This window comes from Mauremys mutica, chromosome 7 (genome assembly GCF_020497125.1).
Source record: "Mauremys mutica isolate MM-2020 ecotype Southern chromosome 7, ASM2049712v1, whole genome shotgun sequence".
In the NCBI taxonomy this organism is placed as follows: domain Eukaryota; kingdom Metazoa; phylum Chordata; order Testudines; family Geoemydidae; genus Mauremys; species Mauremys mutica.
In genome coordinates, this window is record NC_059078.1 from 16,433,284 (window position 1) to 16,460,111 (window position 26,828).

At 39.7% G+C, this 26,828-nt stretch overlaps 1 protein-coding gene across 8 annotated transcripts in view; it reads left to right on the top strand.

Annotated features, from left to right (window-relative positions):
- The window catches only part of GRM7 (glutamate metabotropic receptor 7), a 790,597-nt gene that overhangs the window by 516,862 nt on the left and 246,907 nt on the right, over window positions 1-26,828 (top strand). For all 8 annotated transcript variants that reach the window (XM_045025646.1, XM_045025647.1, XM_045025648.1 and 5 more), the window contains 2 exons: window positions 7,750-7,891; window positions 13,803-13,957. In XM_045025646.1, the coding sequence (XP_044881581.1) occupies window positions 7,750-7,891; window positions 13,803-13,957 (297 nt within the window). The remainder of the gene's footprint in view (window positions 1-7,749; window positions 7,892-13,802; window positions 13,958-26,828) is intronic.

Here is a 26,828-nt window from a genome sequence, read left to right on the forward strand (position 1 = left end):
TTTGCTCTTTCCTGTTCCAAATGCCTAGGTTTTACATTTATTTTTTACAATAGAAGGGCTTGATTTATCTTCTGACAGCACTGTCTGCCTGAGGAAGGAGGTCCTGGAGATGACCACCCTAGCGCTTAGACCTATGTGGTCTGTAAAGCCCTATGTTATGTTATTTTTAAATATATGAAAAGGATGCTCAGAGTCTTGGATACATGGTTTGGAGTTTTTGTTTTTAAATCAAAATCAATAAATACCTATGGGAGCCAGACTTTTTTTTCCCCCCTAAATTATTTCCTCATATTTCTGGCATCTGTCTGGCATACTTTAGGGAAAAAAGGAAGGGGAACATTTGCAATGGTTACAAAGTTCAAACGTGGTTTCAAATGGGCTAAGCCAGGTTTTTTGCCAGTCTGAAGTAGGTTCTTTCAGGTGCACCAATGTCAATAAGTGACCTAGGAAAACTACAAGCAATAAAGCCAGAGAGAGGTTGCGCAGAATGAAGAGGCAGTGTAACAGAGTAATTCCTAAGATGCTCTTTAATTTATCTCTGAGGGTTCACAGGAATTAAGCTTGAATCACATAGATGTCAATTTCTTAAATAACAGCACATAGCAGACTCGCTCCAGTTTGAATACACTTAGTTGAATGTTAAGAGACCTTTAAAATCCTTTTCACACCAGCGGTTGTTCCTTCGCATTGACATGACTGGCATTGGCTCTGCTATTGTGTTCATGTTTTAAAATTCATGTCTCACCCAGATTTGATATGGCCTTACATGTTGCAGTCACCACTCGGAGAGCCAACTGTGACATTGTATAGTTGTGCTGATGTTAATGTCTTTGCCTTTCCCCAGCGGAGAATGGCAAAATAAATAGCACACCGACACCTACTGCAGGATGACACAGTGTGTGCTATGAAGTAAAGAATGTTACATTGGAGCATTTGAAAACAGACCTGATTAAGAAGGTTTAGGGAGCAAACAAATTATGTGATTGGTATTCATTCACTCTGTATTTTATGCACAAAAACAGAGGTGATGTCTTAAAAATTACTCAGTTTGACCCCGTGATGACCTGCAAAGGATCCATAACCTGGACAGATACCTTGATCAGTCCCATAATCTGTTACTGCTCAGGCCTCCAAGCAGGAGTGAACTGTTGAAATGTCACAGCCCCCAGCTTTTCCCATGTGCTTGAGCTTGTTACCAAGATTCCCAAGAACTAACCCTACTTGTGTCAGAATTCCCCAGAGTGGCTAATCAGAGCCCTCTGTATTTTCTTCCAGTCAAAACGGAAAAGACCAGCTTTGCTTTATGTTTTGTTTTCTAAAAAAAAAGTTTGGGAGATCTTGTTGGAGTTTCAGTCTAAATGTTGTTGTGGGTTTGCTCTCATTACTGCCAGGGTCTTGCAGTTTGGGGAAATGTAATGACTGAAACAATTTAAAACAAGTGGGTCTGTCTGCCTTACAGGCGCATACCACTGGGAAAGCAAGCAACTGTAAAACCAAGCAAATTTCAAGTTATTGTTTGGGGGAAACTGTTTGTCTTATGCTCTCTCCTTTTTGTGGATTGCTGTACTATCCTAACACCTTATAAGCTGAACAAAGGCATAATTGGAGAATGTCTCTGTCAGGTCTATTTCTGGTATCACAAAACTATTTGGTTGTGCCAGGGAAGGGGTTAAAAAAGATGCCAGAAAGAAGACTCTGGTAGAATTCTATGAACAGCAAGGGAGAGAAAATAAATAGTTTCAAGAGGTGGTTGCCATCATCCTGCAAACACATGAACAGGTCTCCCAAGGATCAGGGCTATGTAAGTGTTGGTTGGCTGTTGGAATGATGATTTGGGAAACTTTAGGAATAGACAATGTGTGTCAAATTGCTACCCTCAACCTTCCTTTTAATGCACCTGTTTTCATGAATGCAACTGCTTGTTCCACTAAGGCATACAGCTATTCTATGTATGTGAATCAGATTCCATATATGTGAATCAGGTTTGCTATCCAAAAAACATATGCAAAATGGCCATGTACCAATATTTGAGGACACAATCAGAAACCCATCTTGAACTGTGGTCCTCTTAACCATCTATTTGACTATGTCAGGAAAATGACAGAATTCTTAAAGATAAATTATATTACTAGCCACAAATTTCTCCAACATCTCCTATGGGGAGAAAAAAACATAAAAATATACTTGTATTAATCAAGGCGCTATTCTCCAAGCTGATGTACTTGCAGAACTCCTGTTGACATTGATGGGAGAGACTCAGTACACATCAAAGGGAGAATGAATTATGCCCTTCAATGTTTCCATGACACTTCCAATTCTACTCTCTCCCCTTTCATATTTGGATGATGTCATTAGTGCTAAAAAGAATCAAAATCTTAATGATGCAGCTGCTTGTACAAACATAAAAAGGGACCATGTTTATGCTTCCAGAACACTATATCTCCCTCTCTCCAAACGTAATGGAAATATGAGTATCCATGATCTGCCTTCTGGGATGATGCCCTTGGTGGGACACTTCTGAGAGTACCAATTCAGGACAAATTGCTTAGAGCAGGGCAGTTACAACCCAAGGGTGTGGTTTTTTTCACTTCTAAGGTACACCAAACCAGCCAGACAGAGAGGACTTTGTTTTTACCCCATTGGCTAACAAGCAATTACCTTACACTCCAGTTTCCCAGTATCACCAACAGTCCCACTCATTATGGGGATGAATGGTTATGGAAACCAACACCCCAGTAAAAGGGGAAAGGTTCTCCTGATCCCAAAGGACCAAGCCCCACACCCCAGGTCAATATACAGATCAGATGTTGCCCACAAATCACCCTGTTGCCAATCCTTTAAAATCTAAAGGTTTATTTGTAAAAGGAAAAAGATATAGATCAGAGCTAAAATTGGTTAAATGGAATAAATTACATACAGTAATGGCAAAGTTCTTGGTTCAGGCTTGTAGCAGTGATGGAATAAATTGCAGGTTTAAATCAAGTATCTGGAGTACATCCAGAGCTGGGATGGTCATTCAGTCCTTTGTTCAGCGCTTCAGTTTGTAGCAAAGTCCCTCCAGAGGCATGAAGCAGGATTGAAGACAAGATAGAGGAGTTTTCAGGGACTTTTATATCTTCTGCCCATGGAAGGACACCACTTTGTTCTTACTGTAGAAAATCACAGCAGCGAGATGGAGTCTGGAGTCACATGGGCAAGTCACATGTCCATGCATGACTCAGTTTGCAGGCCGACGCCATTGTTTACATGCTAGTTTGAATGTTCCCAGGAAAGCTCAGATCTAGATTGGTGTCTCCCAAAGTCCATTGTCAGTTAAGTGTTTATTGATTGGGCACTTACTGATAATAGTCCCGTCTCAAGAATCTGACCAAATGCTTCACTGAGGCTACTTGGACTCAAATATATTTGAGATACAAGTACATAGCCCATGTTCATAACTTCAAATACAAAAATGATACACACATACAGATAGCATAATCATAACCAGCAAAGCATAACCTTTTTATGGACACTTCACATGACAAACTTTGTACAATATTTGCTGCAAATATGTAACAGTGGTGGCAACAATGATCTATATGGTCACAGTTTATGTCAATAACGTCACAGATGAATATACTGTACTGAGGATAGCAAGATGCGGGGAGCATGGTGTCTGCTTGCAGCATTGCTTGAAAGCTAGCAAGCTTCTCAAATGTACTGCAATCCAGATCTTTTCAGATGCCTTCCATTTGCCACTTATCACTATAAAAGACTTCTGCATTAGGTTGCAAAATGTCAATTATTTCCCTCTTAAGTCACTAGAGAAAAACAGCAATGGATCAATGGTTCTAGAACATTATTCTTAGTGAAACCAATCTGTGAGATGACTCCGAGGTTCCTTGGTACTGCTGAGTTTATAGATTGTCAGCTGCTATGGGTATGCCAGGAAGTTACTTATCAGCGGAATGATCCAGGATCAGTTTAACTTGAAGAACTCTGATATTCACTCTAATTGCTATGGCAGTTAGTAGCTACTCAGAGCATTTCCCAGTTATTCTTCAGTGAAGGGTGATATATTACTTCAGTGGTCCTGTGACAAAATCCTTAATTTGCAACTTTCTCAATTTTACTGCTTAATTCCTTCTGAGGGCTTTACCTCAGGAGCACTGTGAATTCATTTGACAGTTTAAATAACTGTGCATTTCCTCTTGTTGTAGGAGTGCAAGTTGAGTACAAGAAAGTGAAATTTATTCTATATATGCCACTTGGACAAATTGTAACAGTAAGCCATATTTGTGGTGCATTCCCCATCCAATTCATTAGGAATATATTATTGTTACAGAATTAAAAATGACACATGACTCTATCTGTAATGAGCTCTTCAATATAGATTTAAACTCTTCGGAATGAGTTTATAAGCTTGAATGGAAACACTAGACTAATGGCATTAGCTTGTGTTTGGTGTGTGTCACCTTGCTGTTACTTTAAAATAGTGTGCGCTCTCTTGCAGTGTGCTGGTCTATTTGGATTGGGGGGAGACAAAGAAGGGCCAAGAAAACAAATAATATTGTTGCCCCTTTGCAGAATGGTAGCAGATTTGGGTTTTTGTTTGTTTGATTGATTGATTGTTTGTTTGTTGGTGGGTTGTTTTCTCATTGGAAGAGACTTTGGTGATATAAATTTAGGGTATTTTCCCCTTAGCTGTTTATATTCACAAAATGTACATAAGTCCTATTATCCTTGAACAGAGGTAGCAAAAATGACGGCTGATGCTTTTGAAAACTGAATGGCCAGTTCAGCTAAGATACCGCTGTGTGTACCTCTGTGTGTAGCCAAAGAAAGCAGCACACTCAGACATTATCCTGCTTTAAGAACCCTAGGGCTTTCTGGCCTCGGTACTATCACCTAGAAATTCCTTTAGTCCCAAATCCTTTATTCTCAGTACTGACCATAGGCCTGGCCTTTGGTTCTAGTTCAAATGGGCCTGGATATAGTTCTCCTCTACCCAGCTGCTCTACACAAAGAGATTCCTCAGACACATTCAGGTTTAACCGGTGTCCATTGCAGTTGGATTTTACCTCTCTTGCTTGCAGGCAGCAGAAAGTGTGTGACTCACAGAATACATAATATCTATCTGGGGTGTGGCTGCAACATTTGAAGCCCTTAGTACAGGGGTAGGCAACCTATGGCACGAGTGCCAAAGGCGGCACGCGAGCTGCTTTTCAGTGGCACTCACACTGTCCAGGTCCTGGCCACTGGTCCAGGGGGCTCTGTATTTTAATTTAATTTTAACTGATGCTTCTTAAACATTTTAAAAACCTTATTTACTTTACGTACAACAATAGTTTAGTTATATATTATAGACTTATAGAAAGAGACCTTCTAAAAACGTTAAAATATATGACTGGTACGCAAAACCTTAAATAAGAGTGAATAAATGAAGACTCAGCACACCACTTCTGAAAGGTTGCTGACCCCTGCCTTAGTATTTAAGCTTTTCTATCAAGTATATAGGAAATATTATATAGGAAATATAACCCATTTATTCAATATCAAGTAGTAATTTCATTACCAACTTTGTCATAACAGTATATCAGCTGGTCTATCTGAAGAATCATGTTTCTATGGATTCAAGCAATCTTTAATGCAGCTGGAGCCTTAACTACAGAAATGCCTTTGTCGTTGATTACAGCTCTCAACTTCATCTCCCCGCACCTCCCTCTGTGTCTTTATCGCTACTCTCTCCTCCCATCAACCTGCAAAGCAGGGAAAAGTTACAATATCTGCATCTTCTTGTACACACCTTAGGAAAGCCCGTTGTAAAGCAATCTTCCCTCCCTCACAGCCTAAAGAGATATTAAAGTTTCTTCATGATACCTGCTTTAAAATATGCTCATTGTCCACATCCATCATTTTCTGTGCACGTCTCTGGTTCCCCCTCTGATGGTATCTGGAGATTTGCTGATTTATCTCTGTATCTAAGTTATAGAGATTACAGAGCACCTCAGTACTAGCTTCAGAGATGTTTAAATAATGGTTCCATCCAGGACACTAAGGCTCCTTAGTCTTGACACTGTGAAATATGCCTACTTCTGTTCACTGCTATGTCAGAGTAGGAGCCTCTTGAAAGAACATTGTAGCAGGAGGGTATATATTTTCAAATGACAGGTCTGGCACTTTGCAGCAATCTGCTTTTATCTCCCCCGCCCCTTTCCTCAATGAATTCTCCCAAGTCCCCAAATCTTACTTACAGGAGAAATGGGAAGCTCTTGAGGGAGACACGAAGTGGAAAGTATGGCTTGATGGAGTGCCAGAGAGGCCTTAAAGTAACAGTGCCTTAAAGTCACAGCTAATAAGTTTAAGTTCTCCTTAGGCAGAGAGATTTTTCATTCTGAGAGACAGAGGGAGAGCAAGCAAGCTTGGTCATCAAGCTAAAGTCACTTAGTGGCAAGTAGATATTAATTGCTTTCTCTGTCCACTTCAATGCAGGGCCCATGTACTGGTGTCTTTGTCTGTATTAAATCCACACATTTGTTCACAGATGTGCTTGGCTACATGAGGGTTTTTCTTTGAGTATTTAGTCTCTCTTTAGTGGTCCCCACCCACACAAAAATTTCCACATGAGGGAGTTATTCTCTTGCAGTGAGAAATATAGTCCGAGATTTTTCCCATGGCGGTGTGTGTCTTCTCCTCCGCTGCTCCTTTGCTATGAAACAGATTTTATCTGAAAATACCTCTTTTCTTTTTTGCTTCAGCTACTTAATTACTCATCCTCACTGCTGTTTCCTATTATGCATCACTGAGAATGTATTAATTAACACTATGAAGTATTTTGAGGGAGAGAGTTTGTATCTAAGATGGTATAAAAGATGAAAGATACTATAATTAGGTAACAAAAGAAGAAAGACATTAGTATGAATCCATCGCCCCTTGATGTGAAGAACCCCACAGAAGATGTAAAATAGTAAATGAAACTATTTTTCTAAAACAAGATTAGTAAATTAAACCTAATTATATGAATTATGTTTGTTGAGTAGCTTTTACATCAGGGCTTTCTATCTTGCTACCATTATACTGGCTACAATTGTTGTTCTTTACTTCTGGTTACTAACTGTGGGTTAAATCCTGCAAATATTTACTCTGAGTTTTTATTCAGATGGGGTAACCACGTTCAATTTAAAGGTGGACACCTGCATGAACGAGCATGTGTGAGACTGAGCTCTGTGTATTCACAATATTTGGACTTCTGTATTATTCCTGTTTTGATTTAACTTCTCAGAGCAGTTTCTTTGGATTTTCTTTCTATTTATGCTGTTAAAAAAATAAAGCTGTTATGCCAAATAAAGTTGCTCAGTATTTTGTGTGTTTTGTCTATGCCATTATCAACCTGTATTGCCTTCCAGTTTACTTTTTAATTTCAGTCTTTTTTTTATCTTGTCCATTTCCATCATCTCTTTACTGTCTGGTTAGTTTGTTTTTCTCTTTTGCATGGTTTATTTTTTGTCCATCTGTGACTCTATCCATCCACACATATTGTATGTATCCTGTCATAGTATACACTTTCCAAGAGAAAAAAGAACAAACAAACAAAACCTGCAAGAAGGGCTGACTAGGCTTAACATGAAGCTTAACTACTTCCTCAGGATGGTGATCGAATACTGATTTCTTTTTTTTTCTCCTCCAATTTTTAACTTCTGTGTATTTTCCACACTCTTCTCCTTGCTCTTCATTTACAGATTTTTTTCCTTCTTCTTTTTCTCTAAACAGGTGGCCTCTGCATTGCCCAGTCACTGAAAATTCCCCAGGATCGCAAAGAGAAGGCCATCGACTTTGATAAAATTATCAAGCAGCTCCTGGACACTCCTAATGCCAGGGCCGTCGTTATTTTTGCCAACGACGAGGACATAAAGTAAGTGTGACTGAGAAAATTAATACATTTGTGCTTGCTGGCTTTATGGAGTAGACGAAGTAAATAAGACTGTACAGAGCAATGGAGTGGAGTGATCTGTTTGTAGGAACCTGTGGATCACTTTATAGAGAGATAGCAGAAGAATACATAGTATATCATTGAAAGGCTCTGGGTAAGGATAAAAGGGTTAAAAAAACAAGGGTGATGTCATGGTAGGAGGTCTACTACAGACCACCGAACCAAGAAGAAAAGATAGATGAGGGTTTTTTTAAACAACTAACAAAATCATCCAGATCACAGGACTTGGTGGTGATGGGGGACTTCAATTACCCAGACATCTGTTGGGACAATAAAACAGCAGGGCAAAGATTATCCAACAAGTTCTTGGAATGTATTGGGGACAATTTTTTATTTCAGAAGGTGGAGAAAGCTACCAAGGGAGAGGCTGTTATAGATTTGATTTGGACAAAGAGGGAGGAACTGGTTGAGAAATTGAAAGTGGAAGGCAACTAGGGTGAAAGTGATGATGAAATGATAGACTTCATGATTCTAAGGAATGGTAGGAGGGAGAACAGCACAATAAAAACAATGGATTTCAAGAAGGCAGATTTCAGCAAACTCAGGGAGTTGGTAGGTACAATCCCATGGGAAGCAAGGGAAAAAACAATTGAATACAGTTGGCAATTTTTCAAAGAGACGTTATTAAAGGCACAAGAGCAAACTATCTCACTGCGTAGGAAAGATGGGAAATATGGCAAGAGACCACCCTGGCTTAACTGAGGGATCTTCAATGATCTAAAACTCAAAAAGGAGTCTTGCAAAAAGTGGAAACTTGGTCAAATTACAAAGGACGCATATAAACAAATAACACAAGTATGTAGGGACAAAATTAGAAAAGCCAAGGCAAAAAATGAGATCAAACTAGCTAGGGACATAAAAGGAAACAAGAAAACATTCTACAAATACATTAGAAGCAAGAGGAAGACCAAGGCCAAAGTAGGCCCGTTACTCAATGAGGCAGGAAAGACAGTAATAAAATGTGGAAATGGCAGAGGAGCTTAATGACTTCTTTGTAGATGGAGGAAGTGGTAGATGTGGTATATCTTGAATTTAGTAAGTCTTTTGATACTGTCTTGCATGACTGTCTCATAAACAAACTAGGGAAATACAACCTAGATGGAGCTACTGTAAGGTGGGTGCATAACTGGTTGGAAAATCGTTCCCAGAGAGTAGTTATCAGTGGTTCACAGTCATGCTGGAAGGGTATAACAAGTGGGGTCCCACAGGGATCAGTTCTGGGTCCAGTGTTGTTCAATATCTTAATCAATTATTTAGATAATGGCCTAGAGAGTACACTTATAAATTTTGCAGACAATACCAAGCTGGGAGGGGCTGCAAGTTCTTTGTAAGGTAGGATTAAAATTCAAAGTGATCAGACCATGTCACCAGTTTGTCCAGAAGTAAATAGGATGAAATTCAATAAGGACAAATACAAAGTATTCCACTTAGGAAGCAACAATCAGTTGCACACATACTAAATGGGAAATGACTGCCTAGGAAGGAGTACCGGGGAAAGGGATCTAGGGGTCATAGTGGATCGCAAGCTAAATGAGTCAACAGTGTAACGCTGTTGCAAAAAAAGGAAACATCATTCTGGGATGTATTAGCAGGAATATTGTAAGCAAGACGTGAGAAGTAATTCTTCCACTCTACTCTGCGCTGATTATTATTACAATTGGAGTATTGTGTCCAGTTCTGGGCGCCACATTTCAGGAAAGATGTGGACAAATTGGAGAAAGTCCAGAGAAGAGCAACAAAAATGATGAAAGGTCTAGAAAACATGACCTATGAGGGAAGATTGAAAAAATTGGCTTTGTTTAGTCTGTATAAGAGAAGACTGAGAGGGGACATAACAGTTTTCAAGTACATAAAAGGTTGTTACAAGGAGGAGGGAGAAAAATTATTGTTTTTAACCTCGGGGATAGGACAAGAAGCAATGGGCTTAAATTGCAGCAAGGACGGTTTAGGTTGGTGTCATAAGCAGATAGTTAAGTGTTAACCCTTTACAGGTAAAAGAGACTTTAACAAGCTCAGTAACCTGATGGACACCTGACCCAAGGACCAATCAGGGGACAAGATAATTTCAAATCTCTGTGGAGGGAAGGCTTTGTCTGTGTTCTTTGTTTGAGTTGTCGTTCTCTCTTTGGACTTAAGAGAGGCCAGACATATTTTTCAAGTTCTCCAAGGTTTCCTGAAGTATTTTCTTCTATTTCAGTATAGTGAGTGTTAGAAGACGGTTTAGTCTTATAATTGATTTCTACATTTGCAATTGTGTGTTAGCTGAAGAAATATCTTTATTTCTGTTTGCTGTTACTTTGATTATTCTGAGGAGGAGGGAGGGGCAGTCTCTCCAGCTTTTATAAGTTAGACCCTGTAAATTTTTCCATCCTGGTATTACAGAGATAGTGTACTTTCTTTCTTTCTTTCTTTCTTTCTTTCTTTCTTTCTTTCTTTCTTTAATAAAATCTTTTCTTTTTAGAACTTGCTTGATTTCTTCCCTTGTTTGGATTTTCAGGGGAAGGGGAGGGGGGAAAAGTGAATCCCTCTTTGTTTGATTCAATGAGTTTGAATCAAGGTATCTCTCCCAAGGACAAGGGGAGGGGGAAGAAGGTGGGGGGAATGGATCATTTCCCTTTGTGTTAAGATCCAAGGAAGTTGGGATCTGTGTTCCCCAGGGAAAGTTTGGGGGAACAGGGAGTGTACTAGACACTGGAATTTCTAGTTGGTGGCAGCTTTACCAGATCTAAACTAGGATTTAAGTTTAGAGGAGTCCATGCAGGTCCCCATCTTGTGGATGCTAAAGTTCAAAGTGGGGAATAAACCTATGACATGGTAGGCAGCGGTTGGGAGGTATTAAGAACCAGGAGCCATTGAGAGCTATTCTTTCCCTCTAGAGCAGGGAGGCAGCCTGAGAAGAGGGGGGGGGTAGAGGTCCCTTCCAGTTGTATGATTTTATGATTCTATATTTCGCTATACCCTATATGGGAAAAGGATTTCTTGGTAGGCATTTTTACTCTTATGATAAGAAATTCATTTCATAATGAAAGGATATAAGATGTGCATAACTGTTACAATTTCAAAATCAGTCTAAAATGAATATTGTCCTGATTTTTTTTCTATATCCTATCACACCCCAGGTGGTCCCAAAGCTCTTTACAATCTGAGGGTTTGATTATGCAGTTGCTTTGAATACAAAACTCCCATTGGATCTAAATGGAAGTTATCCTCATGGAAGGGCTACAGGATAATGTTATCCAACTTTGACATTCAGCCACCTCTGCTATAGGAAAGTGGTAGCAAGCCACACAACAAATACAGAATTCTGCATAACAAGGATGGGGGAAAGGAATTTTGATCAAGGTCACAAGACCGCATCTTTAGTATTATAAATAACATCAAGGGATCATTAATATTTTCACATAGCAGACAGAATATTCATTTTTAAAGATTCATCTGAAAGACACCACCCTCTTCAATAAACTTCACAAAAGTCAGCTTATCTACATGGGAAGGATGAAGGGCTGAGTTTAACCAACCTGTGTCTTAGAGTGACTAGTTAATGCACAAATGATTTCCAATCATATCTTAAACCTTCATATATTACTGTTCTAAGCAAGAATATCACTACTCTTTCACCTGGACAGATGTGGACTTTTGCTCAAAGGACTCCGTCTAGTATAAATAGTAGGGAAAGGCCATTGATTCTTACAATAGTATCTGGAATGCCTTGACCTGGAGGCAAGAGCCATCCATACTTTTCAGAGCACTCATTCCTTTGCGAGGGCTTAGAAGCAAATGCCATACCAGAACCATGCTGAGTTACCAACATTTTGCTCTACTCCTTCCCAACTTTTTTGATTCCACTGGCCTGTATGAGAAATGGGATGAAACTTTGGCAATGCAGCTGTGAGACATTAATATAAGAACCTCAGCTCAGGCAGTTGCTTCCCCACCAGCTTGGAGCATAGGGAGCACCACTGAATCTGGAGCTTCTGCTGGTACAGGAGCTGGAGGCTCCATTGCTACCAGAGTCCCTTCCCTCCTGGGCATCAGCTAGAGGAACAGGTCCAAGGAGCTGTTGCTGTTGCTGCTGCAGCAGGAGCACAGCCCAGTGCAGGACCCCAGACACCAATGAGAGACTCTAGCACTCACATGTGAGAGACTACTGACTGGGATCCTACAATATTCCAGTGCAGGACCCCAGAGCCCAGTGTAGACAGGCCAGAGCTCCTGAAAGACCCTGGTGAGACACCCCAGTGCAGGACTCCAGACTGGGACCCTAGGACATTCCAGTGCAGGACCCCAAGATGCAGTGTAAGACATCCATCGTCTCCCAGTGCAGGGACTCCAGTGAGAGCTCCCGGACCCTATGTAGGTCCCCACTGAGAAAATCCTGAGCCTAGTTCATTCTGGTGCAGGGCCACAACAGAGATCCTAGATCTTTGAACATACCAGTGCCGTACCCTAGTGTGGGGCCCCAAAGAGGGACCTGAAGTCCCAGTAAGTGATCCCCGTGCACCATCACTGGTACCTGTGAAATTTGATGTTGCTCTTCTATGATATCTGATTGTTTCGGCTATGCCTCAGTAGCTTCTAGCCATCACCCTAGTGATGAGCACATTGGTTTTGAGTGGGCGGAGACCAGTGCTTAATTTGTGCCAGGGCAGAGCCCCGGCACCTCTTGAGCTTGCCCTGGCACCTCGTTCATTACAAATTAAGCACTGGTGGGGACTGAGCTGCAGTAGAGTGCAGAGTGTGCCACCATTTTGTTTTCCCCCAAATTTGACCCCATCCTACAATCTATAGATATTTCTTCATTTTAGTAACTTCACTTTAACGTGTGTGTGTGTAAACAAAACTGATGTAATTATGGCAAAATATTAAATATATCCAGATAGTGTTTTGTTTTAATTCAATATAAGCTGGCTGTGGGAAGGATTTGTGAATCAGAACTCCTCGGTTCTGTTCCTCACTCTGTGACTGACTCACTTTGCAACTATGGGCAAATTACTAATCACTTGAACATTCTGTGTGCAGGCAGACAGCTACATATGTGCAGAGCCTCATTGACTGCAGTGGGGGCCTCTGCGTGGGAGCAGCACTCCACTAGTGTGCAAGGGGTTGCAGGCTCAGAGCTTTAAAGTTCTATGACTCGAGGATAATGATAACACTAACCTATCTCACTGGGAGATTGTGAGACTTCATTATTCAATGTTTGGAAAACATTTGAGTTTCTTGGAAGTTGCTATACACACTGCACTGATGGGCGCCCTATAAATGCTTATATTAATAAACAATATATTTGCTGTTGCTAATTGCAGCTGTTAATGATAAAATGACTTGGTCGTTCAATAGCACCTGCACTGATCAGATTTCATTTGCTTTTCAGGCTATTTTAATAATTTAACTGAAAAGCAATTAAATCCCCTATCTACCCTTCACCAGAAATACATCTTCTTATTCCAGAGTCATTTGTGGTGTAATTTCTAAATTATCAGAGGGTTGTGAAGGTTCTGTCAATTTATAGTAGTGTAACTATGCCAATTGTTACTAAGATTTCACAAAAAAGTTGAGAAGAAATCCTGTCTCCATGAAATTTAGTGGCAAAACTCAAGCTGATTTAAATGGGGCCAGGAGTTCATACTTAGAATAAAAAAAACAAAGAGAAAGATACACTGTTCTGAGATCGTCATTATCGTGTGGATTGTTAAATTTCTGAGATAAAAGTTAGTTACTGGTATGTTATTTTGCTCATTCAGCTATCTTGCTCTCCTTCTTGTTTTTCCTGGATGATTAAGTACTGTTCCAGTCATCTTGCATTCATGTGTGAATTATATGTGTCTTTCTACAGGCAGATCCTTGCAGCAGCAAAAAGGGCTGATCAAGTCGGTCATTTTCTGTGGGTGGGATCAGACACTTGGGGCTCCAAAATAAATCCGCTAATTCAGCAAGAAGACATTGCTGAGGGAGCAATCACCATTCTGCCTAAGAGAGCAACCATAGAGGGTAAGAATTCTATTCTGATAGTCTTTCTGTCACAGTTTCTTATGTTTCCTCATTTCATTGAACATTGTTGATATCTAACTGATACACTGGTGGACAAATACACTGACCATGTACAAAAATGTATATATGGTACGATTCAGAGGCTTGACATCAGTTCAACATAAAATAAGCTAAATCTAAACACCCTGAGGTTCTCCTAAAATTGGATATCCCCTATCTGCCTAGCTGTCATGCTATGCTATGCTATTCTATACTATTTGTGGTGGTACATTTTCTGCAAGAATAAAATTATTTGTAAGTTTTTATACATCAGTTATCTAGTAGTGGGATATATATGATAAACACCATTTGTGTGTGTGTGTACACACACACAAACTGTTTATTATCTGTAATACATACATACACCCCCCCACACACTTTTGTATAAAAAGTATATATATTAGAAAGTAGATATATACTAAACACAAACACACACAGGTTTCCAGCTAATGCTTTTTTCCTTTCTCAACTTTTGTTTATTTTGTTCTTTTTTCCTATGATTTTACATTTTAATCCTGCTTCTCTTAGTTAGCCCCTTTGTGTCTGTACAGATGTTTAGAAACCTAATTGGCATCCTTCTGCGGTAATAAAACTTGCTGATTAGAATTTATGTTCTCATTTAATTTGTAAAGAAAAGCTCTTTATAAAGGAGACACTATGGAAAGAAAAAACCTCCTCTGTTGGTATGTCATTTTGTAGTTCTTGTCTGTCAAGCCAGATCTCCAAAGAATCCGCAGAACATGTTTCACACATTAAAATGAGCTCCAGTATCTTCACTGAAAGGAAGATCAAATATTTGCATTCCTTTTTACTCTGTCTACACTACTGCCTCATTAATTATTCCTCTCAGAACTATAATGCACTACATCTCAGTTTCCTATAAATACCTAAAGAACATATTGGGATATTGTTTGTGGAAAAACAAGCAATTTCTGTCACCATCATATTGTCTATATTGCATCCCTGGGCATTTCTATCAAAGATACTAAAATTTCACCACAGATATAGACAAATAAATTGGTGGACCAGTGGTAACTTGTATGAAAGTCTTCTACAATATTTCCCAACAATATCTTTACTGTGTATTAAACATGTTCTATACATTATACATAATGGAAAACATTGAGTATTCAGTTGCAAGCAGTACGTTCGGTTGACACAGGGACATGGTCAAGGTATATACTTTATAAATTAAACTCTTGCGGCGACATTTCAAATGTCAGCACAATGGGTGCATCTCCAAAAATGTGTCCACTGAGCCAGTTAATTCCTACTTCTCAATGTGGAATTCAGTGTTTAACCATAAAGTTAGTTAAGTTCAATTTGATCTGCAGTTACCCATTTTGCGTGTTCACTTGGAACTGTGGTCTTTAAAGTCATATTTCAAATATAATCAATAAGGTGTACATGTACATTTTCTCTAAGAGCTTGATAATAGTGGGAAGGCATGGTAAGATGGCCTAGCTTTTCAAACCTAATAGTGTTAATACTAGTTATGGATGAACATCAGTATGACCGGAGAGGCACCTTCATACTAGGATAAGCATTTGGAGCTTTGGAGTTTAGTCAAACTTTTCTGAACTTCTTCTGTTTGGAAATTGGTCTGAGTGTCTCATTAGGAAGAAAAAACATGTTCTCACAAGATTTCCAGTACATCTTGGTGTAAGCTGCATGAAAAATACTGTAAGAATAGATCTTCCCTGCCCACATTGTAATGATAATTTTGCTTCAAATCTGAAAGCAAAAAAAAATTGTGGCAGAAAAAAAAAAACAGCAAATGTTTCCTGAACTTTCTTTAAACATGAAAAGGTTCTTGCCTCATTCAAACCATTTCATCCATCCGTAATTACCATCTGTATTTGCCATCTGCTTAGTCCTACCGAGAGGGCGATGGGTAAGGAGAAGGAGGACATTTTTCTTCGGGGTGTGCACCTTCTTTCTAAACAATTTTCAAAATGTTCACAGTGAATAATAGTCATGGTATAAAATGTTTTCCATAGCTAAGAATGTTGTTTCAGACCAATTATACCATCTTATTTGATCTCTGATGATAAAGTTTCAGAGCATTCTGTTAATTATAGAATGTCAATCACCGTTATGTAGTATTATTTTTTGCTTGGTGAAACTGTTACCTTTTGTGTGTGTGTGTGTATCTTATCATGAAAGCTTTCCAGATTTGTAAATTGGACTGCTGTGTTTTCTTTCTTATCATTTGGTTATGAAGCTAAGTGAAATGAGAACAGACATTTTAATGTCATTTTTTTTTTATCATCTAGCAGGAAGCATCTGCTCCCAAAAGTTTACCAGCACATTTCTTCTGACAAAAATAAATAAATAAAACAAGAAGCTATATTTTCCATTTAAATTGATAGACAGGAAATGAAATCGATAAAATGTAAGTGAATTTGCCCCTGAAGGGTCTTATGTTCTACAGTATCATAACTTAGTATAGTCTACTTTTAATAGAGTGTTGTATAGAAATGCTGCACTCTGTGCCTTGGGCTCTTAGGCACTGATTCAATAAAGGACCTAAACATCTACTTAAGATCCACTGAAGTCAATGACACTTAAGCACATGGTTATAAGCGCCTTGCTCAATAGGGATGTAGTGTTTTGATTAATGGGGGTCTTAAAGTCTGGATAGCAGTAGACCCAGTGCAGTTTTACTGCATAATGGGCAGGGTATGGAGAGTACGTGAGGTGGCAGATGATGGACAGCCCTAATGGGGTGCTGAGATATCACCTGTGCCTCATAGGGGTTGAAGTCAAATGCAAGGGCCATGGCAGTGGACAGTTATATTGGTGAAGTTATGGTTCTGCCAGCTCTTTTCTGTAGGAGAGGATACCATCCCTTGGCCTGGGCAGTAGCCTTGCCGAAGGGTCTTTAACTTTGGCTTTGCTCAGGCATGGCAGATTTTCCCCATCCATTACTATCACATGAAATTCCATGTGCCAGTTTTTAGAGATTCAAAAGTTATAGATTTAATGCCATAAAATGCTTCCCTTTGTATATGCTAGGAAGTGCTTGTGTAGATCACAAAGACTGTAGTTCTGGTCTGGGCAACTGATGATCTGCTTTATTTCATATAACCAAAAGCTGAATTAATTGGAAAAGTATATATTACTGTAGACTTTCCTTAATCATATTTTTTAATTGTGTTGGCTTACATTTTCTTAAATTAAACATATGTTGATGTCTTAGCTTTTGGATACCTAACTTGAGACACTCAAAGGGGTCTGATTTTCAGAAGGCAGATACCGCTGCCTTTTTCAAAATCAGTTCCCTCTAAAGTATGTGCGTACTGTGATAAACTCAGGACAGACTGCTGTGGGGGAGGTAGAAGACTGTCTCAGAGGTTTAAAAGACCCTACTCCCTGTCAACTGAAGAGGGGTAACTACATGTCAATCAGGGTCATCTGAGAAGGAGTTACCAGAAAATCAATTAGGATCAGCTGAGAGGGAGTTACCTGAGGTCAGTTAGGATCAGCTGATTCCAACTAAGGGCTGCCAGAGACCTTTTTAAACCCTCTCCTGTTGGGAGAAGAGAGGAGAAGGAGAGAGAGGAGGAGTCCTTCCGCCAGTAGGTTAGTAGCAGCAAGACAGTGAGCCTCACCAGGAGGGGAGGCTGCATTCCCTCCCATAAGGAAGAAAAACAAGCTAAAAAGACTGGTGGAGAGAAGGGACGGACTTCCCCTGTGCCACCAAGAGGGACTATTTTACCCAAGCCTGTCTTGCCAAGGCTAAAAGCATCTGAGGCTGGTGAGACCGAGAAGGTGCCTTGCCACAATACATACATACATATCTTGTATAAATATGTACATATATGGAGATATATGCACACATTCAAATTTATATTTACTTTGTGGAGTAAATGTGCTTCAGAATTTCCCATATAGATCACTTTCATTTGGCTACATAAATATTACACCCTGATCCACCAGTGCATTCTAAGGCAATGCATTTAAAGTCATCTTAATGAGCCACATTAGCATTCCCCTGTGACGGGTTGGATCACAGAAACCCCCTTGGGGCTGCCAGCTGATGTGCCAAGACTACTTCTGCCCCTGCATTCCTGCCCTGACAGCTTGGGACTTCAGTGCCCTGCCTGGTTTGAGCCAGACCTGCTAGTCTAATGCAAACCCAGACCCAGATCTGAACCACATCCCCCAACAGCTGTAGGCTTAATTGAAAGCAGCTTAAGAAGTGTTCCTGTCTTTAACACTAGATGCTCAACTCCCAATGGGGTCCAAACCCCAAATAAATCTGTTTTACCCTGCATAAAGCTTATACAGGGTAAACTCGTAAATTTTGCCCTCTATAACACTGATAGAGAGATATGCACTGTTGTTTGCTCCCCCAGGTATTAATACATATTCTGGGTTAATTAAGAAGTTAAAAGTGATTTTATTAAATACAGAAAGTAGGATTTAAGTGGTTCCAAGTAGTAACAGACAGAACAAAGTGAATTACCAAGTAAAATAAAATATAACCCACAAGTCTATGCCTACTACAGTGAGAAAACTGAATACAGAAAAACCTCACCCTCTGAGAAGTTCCAGTAAGCTTTCCCAGCTTCCTTCTAGTCTGGGTCCAGCAATTACTCACATCCCCTGTGGTTACTGTCCTTTTTTCCAGTTTCTTTCCGGTATCCTTGGGTTTGGAGAGGCTATCTCTTGAGCCAGCTGAAGACAAAATGGAGGAGTCACCCAGGGGTTTAAATAGACTTTCTCTTGTGGGTAGATACCCCTCCCTCTCCCTGTATAGAATTCCAGCTACAAGATGGAGTTTTGGAGTCCCATGGGCAAGTCACATGTCCACGCATGACTCAGAACTTACAGGTAGCAGCCATGGTTCACATGCTACCTTGAACATCCTCATGTAGACTTCTTATGTGGATTTGCGCCTTCTAAGATATATTGTCCGTAAAGTGCTTCTTGCACTTAACTTGCAAATTCCTTTCTAAAGAAGCTGACCAAATACATTACTAAGGCTATTGAAAATCAAACAAGTATACAGCCAATATTCATAACTTCGAATACAACAATGATACATGCATACAAATAGGATGAATAGATTCAGTAGATCACAACCTTTACAGAGATATATTACATGTCATATGTAGCATAAAACATTCCAGTTATGTCATATTTGCATTCATAAGCATATTTCCATAAAGCCTTATGGGGTGCACCGTCACATTCCCCTTTTTCTGTAAATGCTTGGGTGGTGTGATGCTCCTGTGGTTCCAACACCTATCCTCTTTGGGCTGTTGGTGCAAATGCCATATCAAGGGAAAAGATGGTTTACTGGTAGGGTCCTTTGTGACTTTTAGCTGTCAATATAAAGTAGAGCAGCATCCAAGCTGATATAAACCAGAGGTCCAGTTCAGAGCAGATTGACCTCCAAGATCAGGGCAAAACACAAGTGACACAAAATCAACTTTGCCACACCCTCTCTTAGGCTGCATTGGACACAGTATAAATATACTCAAGGATCTAGTCCCACTGTGTGTGTTAAGAATACACAAGAGTTGAATAATGTCTTTTTAAGTTACTGTTTATGGCCAACTTTTTCCACTAATCCCTACTTTACAAGCTAGCTCTGAATGCTGCCTACATAGTATTCAGTGATGTTCACATCTTGTGCCAGATTAATGGTGTGAAAAGGACTTTACATTTCAGATTTTTCTTCCTGGGTAACTACTTTAACTCCCAAGAGCACCCTATATCATCCCTCCTCAAATTCGTCTTATCACTATGGCAAGTTATATTTGTGCCACATTAGAGAAAGTTTTCCCACAGACTTAAATGGAAACTTCAATCTCAGCAGCTTTTTTTCCCTGGGAGTGTTTTTGCTGATAATGTGAGAATAACATCTCTTCTTCTTAAAGGTGTGATGCTGCCAGCCTCTTCTACTCACACTTAAGAAGTATTAGGCTAGTGAGCAAATGTTAAATCTCACTTGAATGTGGCTGCATACTAAAATATATGAAATATATGCTTCCTGAGTTTTCAACATTTTATAGAGTAAGGGCTTCTGTTAAAATATCAACTCACATAGTCCATACAGTAAAATGATGCATCATTTTTCTGAAAAATATTTTCAAATGAATTTTCCTCTCCCCAAAATTGTAGCTTCTCAATTCAAATTATAGAATGAAAACAATCCTCCTAGACGTTTGCTTAAATACATCTTGCTCTGAATGCCCTAAACTTTGAGATTCCGAGTGTTCTCAACACCCTGTGGCTTCAGTCAGAATTGAGGGCCCTCAGCATCTTGCAGGAACAGGGGCCAGGTAAGGTATTATTTCTTCAGGTGCTTGACATCACCCCTGGGACAAGATTTTCTTGGTTACTATCTCACTGGTTGACTTAGGGAACACATGCCTCCAGCTTCCATCCAGGACACACCACACGATCCATTGTCTACAACCAAGCTCTAAGATACAACCGCAATTGCTCCAATCCCTCAGGCAGAGAAGCACCTACAAGATCTCTATCAAGCATTCTTAAAACTACAATACCCACCTGATGAAGTGAAAAAACAGATTTACAGAGCCAGAAGAGTACTCAGAAGTCTCCTACTACAGGACAGGCCCAACAAAGAAAATAACAGAACGCCACTAGCCGTCACCTTCAGCCCCCAACTAAAACCTCTCCAGTGCATCATCAAAGATCTACAACCTATCCTGAAAGATGATCCCTCACTCTCTCAGATCTTGGGAGACAGACCTGTCCTCGCTTACAGACAGCCCCCCAACCTGAAGCAAATACTCACCAGCAGCCACACACCACAGAACAAAAACACTAACCCAGGAACCTATCCTTGCAACAAAGCCTGATGTCAACTCTGTCCACATATCTAGTCAAGTGACATCATCATAGGACCTAATCACATCAGCCACGCCATCAGGGGCTCATTCACCTGCACATCTACCAATGTGATATAGGCCATCATGTGCCAGCAATGCCCCTCTGTCATGTACATTGGCCAAACCAGACAGTCTCTACGCAAAAGAATAAATGGACACAAAACTGACATCAGGAATCATAACATTCAAAAACCAGTAGGAGAGCACTTCAACCTCCCTGGTCACTCAGTAACAGACTTAAAGTGGCAAATTTGCAACAGAAAAGCGTCAAAACCAGACTCCAACGAGAAATTGATGAATTTGAATAAATATGCAAACTAGATATCATCAATTTAAGCTTGAATAGAGACTGGGAATGGCTGAGCCTTTACACACACTGAATCTTTTCCTCCATGTTAAGTATCCTCACACCTTCTTGTCAAACTGTCTGAAATGGGTCATCTTGATTATCACTACAAAAGTTTTTTCTCCTGCTGATAATTGCTCATCTTAATTAATTAGCCTCTTAGAGTTGGTAGGGCATCTCCCACCTTTTCATATTCTCTGTATGTGTATATATATATATCTCCTTACTATATGTTCCATTCTATGCATCCAATGAAGTGGGCTGTAGCCCACGAAAGCTTATGCTCAAATAAATTGTTAGTCTCTAAGGTGACACAAGTACTCCTGTTCTTATTGCATGAACTGAATTTAGTCAGCTTAAGTCAGCCTTAATATTCCCCAGTCAGGTTTGATGTAAATGAAAGGATAAAGTCACATCTGATTTATATAATCACAGGGACAAAGAGGGAGTAAACACTTAAATAGTAATCACTTTATAAAAAGTTGAATATGAAAAGTTTTAATCAGAGCTACTAGGTGTTTGTAACCAATCGCTCATACCCAACTTGGACCAGTAATCAGAACTTGGGGCAGAACTTGATTTTCTTCACTTACATGTTTTCCAACCCTATATTTTTTCCTTTAATGTATTTATTTTGGAACACCCACTGGTTATCATTGTCCTGAACTCTTGGGTAAAAAACTTTGTCCTCACTGTCACAGGAGACACGAAAAAACAGCTACAGTCCTGCAATACAGTGTGTATATTTGCAGGAATGCATGCAATACATTAGGCCTTGATATTGCAAGCACAATACTTGTGTGTAAGAGTTTATGGTCTCAGGGCTTAATTTTGTATAATATTTTACACAGATGATATCCCCCCAAATACTTGCCAGAGTGAGGTAATACTATTGTAAAGTGCATATTGGTGACCGAAGGTAAGAGAAATTAAGATGTTTAGGCAAGAGAGAGAGAGAGGTATTTTCTAAATAAATTTGGGATGGTATGAGATCTATACTCATCATTATTATTATTTTTTCAATTTATGATAAAACAGCCCATCTGCTGCTCTGGTTGCCTTTGACATTAATTAAAATTACAATTAAACAGAAACAAAACAGCAGCAAAACTCCACCCCCAACCCAATTGGCAGGATTTTCCCCACCGCAGCTCTGTCCTCTGTAAACAGCCCCCCCCATCCTGCTCCAGTGTCTTCAGATGCTTGGCAAAAAGATGGGCCTTGTTGATCAAAGAATCTAGCTCCATGGCAAGATTCTGTGGAAGAGCAGAGAGAAGCCAGTGCTGATCTAGATAACGGAATGACGAAGGAATAGAAAAGAGGGAATGTTTGTGAAGTAGGAGAAGAGGGGGTGGGAGGACTTAGAAATGAAAATGTGATCACAGTCACAGGGGAAATAAGAGATATCCAGGCCAATGTATAAAATCTGTCCAAATAGCATAAGGATTTTGGTAGCTTTGTGTAAATGGGTGAATGGTTTTGTTTGAAGGTTTTGTTTTTACAGCTCAGCTGGGCATTGTGCCCTCAACCTTACAAATGGTTGGTTATCCATGGGTATCTTCTCTCTTAGCATGCTAGTCAGGAGAATATGTCATCTGCAACATTTTTATTTGAACTTCCCAAAGCAGCAGGACTAGAAAAAACAATACTGTGTGGGAACACCACACTGGATTCCTATAGGTCCTACCATTGCTGTACTATTCTTGAGAAGAAGTCCAAGTGCCACTACTTCAAGGACTAACAACTTCACTGCTATTCCTTTATAAATTTAAATGAACTTCTTCCATGGTATCCTTTTTAATCACACGCTGACCTTTAAGAATGCCACTTTACTTCTTCATTTTGCACTAGATTTAATAAACTTTAAAGCATTTCTGTCTTCTTGTTATCACTATGATACCAAAATCTAATTATACTTTTTAACTGCCTGGGGTAGCTATCTTCATGCTGCCATATACCTATATAGGGGAGCTAACAGGATGTCTCTCTGATTAAAGAGGATAACACTGCTGGTCCTGATGTCCATTTAAATTCTTCCTGTCAGATAATAATTTTTAAGCAAGGACTTCCTAAATTTTGTTGCTAGAGGAAAAGTGCGTGCCAGTCATAAAGCATCCATTGCACAAGGGAAAGAGGGAAAAGTGGATTTGACCACATATTAGAATAGATTTACAATGCTTTATTAAATTAAGTATGGCACATCCTTAGTGATAAAAGGCTGCTGCATCCATACTGGTCAATCTCAGCCCCAATAAAACACTATGCAGATGGGCTTGGGTATATGGAGTATCAAAAAATGACTCTCTTTCTGCTTCTCATTCCTCACCTCCCATGAAGCTCGCTTCTTCTGTCACATCTACAAGAAGGGAGTCAATATATGTGTTTGTACATAGCCATATGTCAAAATGAGTAGCCACATGCTCTTTTGTCCTCACCTCATCCCCTCTCTATGGTTTGTTGGTCTCACTGATTAGCGTTTCTGAAATGTAGATTGTGAATTCTCCATGACAAGCCGTGGGTCTTTGTTTATTCTGTAAAGGACCCAACAAACTTCTATGGGCACTGTGAAATTAATAGTGATCATTGACAAGATGAGGAAGGATGGACTTTGACTTCTTGATTTTAAGTGGGTCTCTGTGGAGTTCAGGAAAGGAGGGAGTGGAACAGGAGATTGTGTCTATGGAGAGCAATCCACGTGGGAGATTATACAGCTCAGTGTTGTATTATCATCCTCTAATCTTATCAGCAATGGCAGTGTGGCTAGCTGCAGTGTGGGACCAGCAGAGCAACAACCATACCTTCAAGGCAGCCCCTGTCTCTCCCCTCCAATGTGTCCTTCTACCATGGATCCCTAGAATCCATTGAGTGGGCTTTCGGCAGAGTTTCCAAAATGCACGGTCCCTAGATGGGATGGTTTCCTTGGTTGTCCTCTCCAACTTTCTTGCTCAAGTTTTTGCAGTTGAAAGGCTATTTTTTCTCTGAGATAAGGTGTTTAGGATTTGACCCACAGACAGGGGTTTGTGATTTATTGTATCGTGTATGGGAAACTGATCTGGTAGCAATGACCAGTATTTTCAAAAGTGATTTATGTATGCCTCAAGTTTGAGATGCCCAATCCAAGTCACCTTTAGTGGATCTAACACTCAGAAAGTGTTGAGTTCCCACCCAGTGAGAATCATTATCCTTCCAGTAGCCTCAAGGGAGGCATGCAAAAAATGAGCGCCCAAAAAATTTTGGCTGGTGTTTTCAGAGTATCGAGAGCTGCAAGTAAATTGATTAGTGTTTTTAAATCAAATGGACTTTCCAATAACTCCTGCAAGATGTTTTTTTAATTTTTAATGTATTTAATGTACATATTTTAATGTAATTTTATGCAACTAAGATAGACTCCCTTGTCAGATACTTGTCTTGTACCATCCCAAGCGAAGGTAGTTTAAGTGATTCCTGACTTTCTTTCTGCCTTTGAATCAGGAGAAAGATAAATGTTAATAGAATTATTCTTCATCTGCTGACTTTCCTCTGGTTTCTCCTCCCCCCGACACCCTTTTTGATTTACTTCCTATTTTCTGTCATAAAATGTTTTATGGGGCTGTTACAGCTCATTTCTTCTTGTTTTTTAATTAGCTGGGCTACTGGCTTTGCACTCCCAGATGTCTTGTTCTTCTTTTTTTTAAAAAAATCCTCCTTCTCATTCTTACTTATCTGTGATCGGTTTTTAATGGACACTCAGTCACAGTGAAATAAGGACCAGAAGTGGAGGAGAGGGGATGAGAACAGATAGAAGAGGAGAAAGCTAGAGACTGATAAATAATGCAAAATTGATTATTTTAAGTGTCTGGAAATACTTTGGGCAGTAATGAGAAAATATAATTTATTGTCTGAGCTCAAAGCCTAATGTAAGTAAACAATGGGATTCAAACACATTTAAGATTAATGATTCAGTTCAAGCCAGCTAGCAGCATGGATGTGACTAATGTTTGTGGTCCCATGAAGTTCTCAGATATGAGGCTACAGGTGACAAACTCAGCAGAATTGGGCACACATTTATTAAACGCCGAGAGCCATCTCCTCAGCTGGTATAAATTAGTACAGCTATATTGTGGAGCTATGCCGGTATACACCACCTGGGAAGCTGGCCCTGACTTTTCTAGTTGTCCCTTTATCTACCATTTGTTTGTCTTCAAAACAGGTGGTGGATTGAGGCCTCAAGATTTTATTTTGCTTTTCTTTATTTCCAATTATTTTTGCTTTCTGCTTTTTTTTTTTTAGGCAATGAAAGGATAGCTACTTAAACAAAGCTATGAGTGAAGGCCTACTCAGTGTCCATTGCTCTAGACTATTGCAAACATTCATTTCTTAAAAACACATTAATGTAGTAATTCTAGTGTCTCTTCTCTATAAACTATATACATATGCAAACACGCATCTCCTCTCTTTGTGTCTGCTTCCTTGCTTGTTCCACGGTAAAGAGGAAACACATCCTTGATATGAGATAATTACTGTAATTAAAAATGTTAGCTTCTGTTGAACAGCGGCAAAGAGGTTTTTTTTGTGAATAAACAGTTTAATCAGCTTTAGAAAATGAAGGTTCACTAATCAATGGGCCTTGTAAGGCCAAATCCTGAAGTTCTGTCCTTATTTCTACCTAGTCATTATACTCTGGGAAGTCTGCTGTTGATTGCTCTGGGGCAAGGACTTCAGGATTGTCTTTAGCTGGTTTAAGGCGGGGGGTGGGAACAGTTTCTTTCAAATTAGTGATATGTTTGGTTTATCTTTGGCAATACTGCTTTAGAATAATACAGATGACTCTTTCACAGATGTAAGTCAGCGTTGCACTAATTCTGCAGTCCTCAAATATTTTATCTGAATACTCAACTCCTATCAAAGCTAAACAGTTCAAGTTCCACCTTCCCACAGGGTAGAAACCATATCCAGCTAGATAGCTATATCCATTGGTAGTGAAATACTGAAATGCTGTCTTATCTACATCTAGAACTACCTGTACACAAACATGTTTCAGTGAGATGGACGGGTTTGTTTCTGTGCACAGCTTATCCATCAGTAAAAGGATTTTTTGGGGGGAGCAAGGGAGAATGAGGGAGGAGATGAGTACTGACAACACCAAGTGATTCAGTCCTACCCCCCCAAAAAATCATGAGACTGGCTTAAAAATCATGTAGGGTCTTTTGTAAAATAATATATTTGGGGTTATTTTTAATTTGTTTTATGGTTTTGAGCCTTTAGGGTGCGCTCCCTTCAGGTTTTCAATGTTTTCTTTGCAGCCAGGAGGGCTAGAAGCTTACTTTAAAAATAAATAAATAGCAGCTGTGATTAACGTGCGGCCTCTTGATTCCACCAGCTGGGGTGGTGAGCAATACACCAAATATCTTAAGACTCACAATAAAATCGTGAGAGTTTGCAACAGTGGAAGAAGTGATTGGGGAGCAGGTTACTGGGTGGGAATTGGGCAGTGGAAGGAAGAGTCTGTGGTCAATGGAAGATGAGAGAGCATGAGGAGCAATGAGTTGTTTGGGAAGGATCCTGGAGAAGCCTTCTCTCTTCTATTCCTTCTTTCACTGGCACTTTTATGACCTTCTTACCCCAGCCTGGGCTC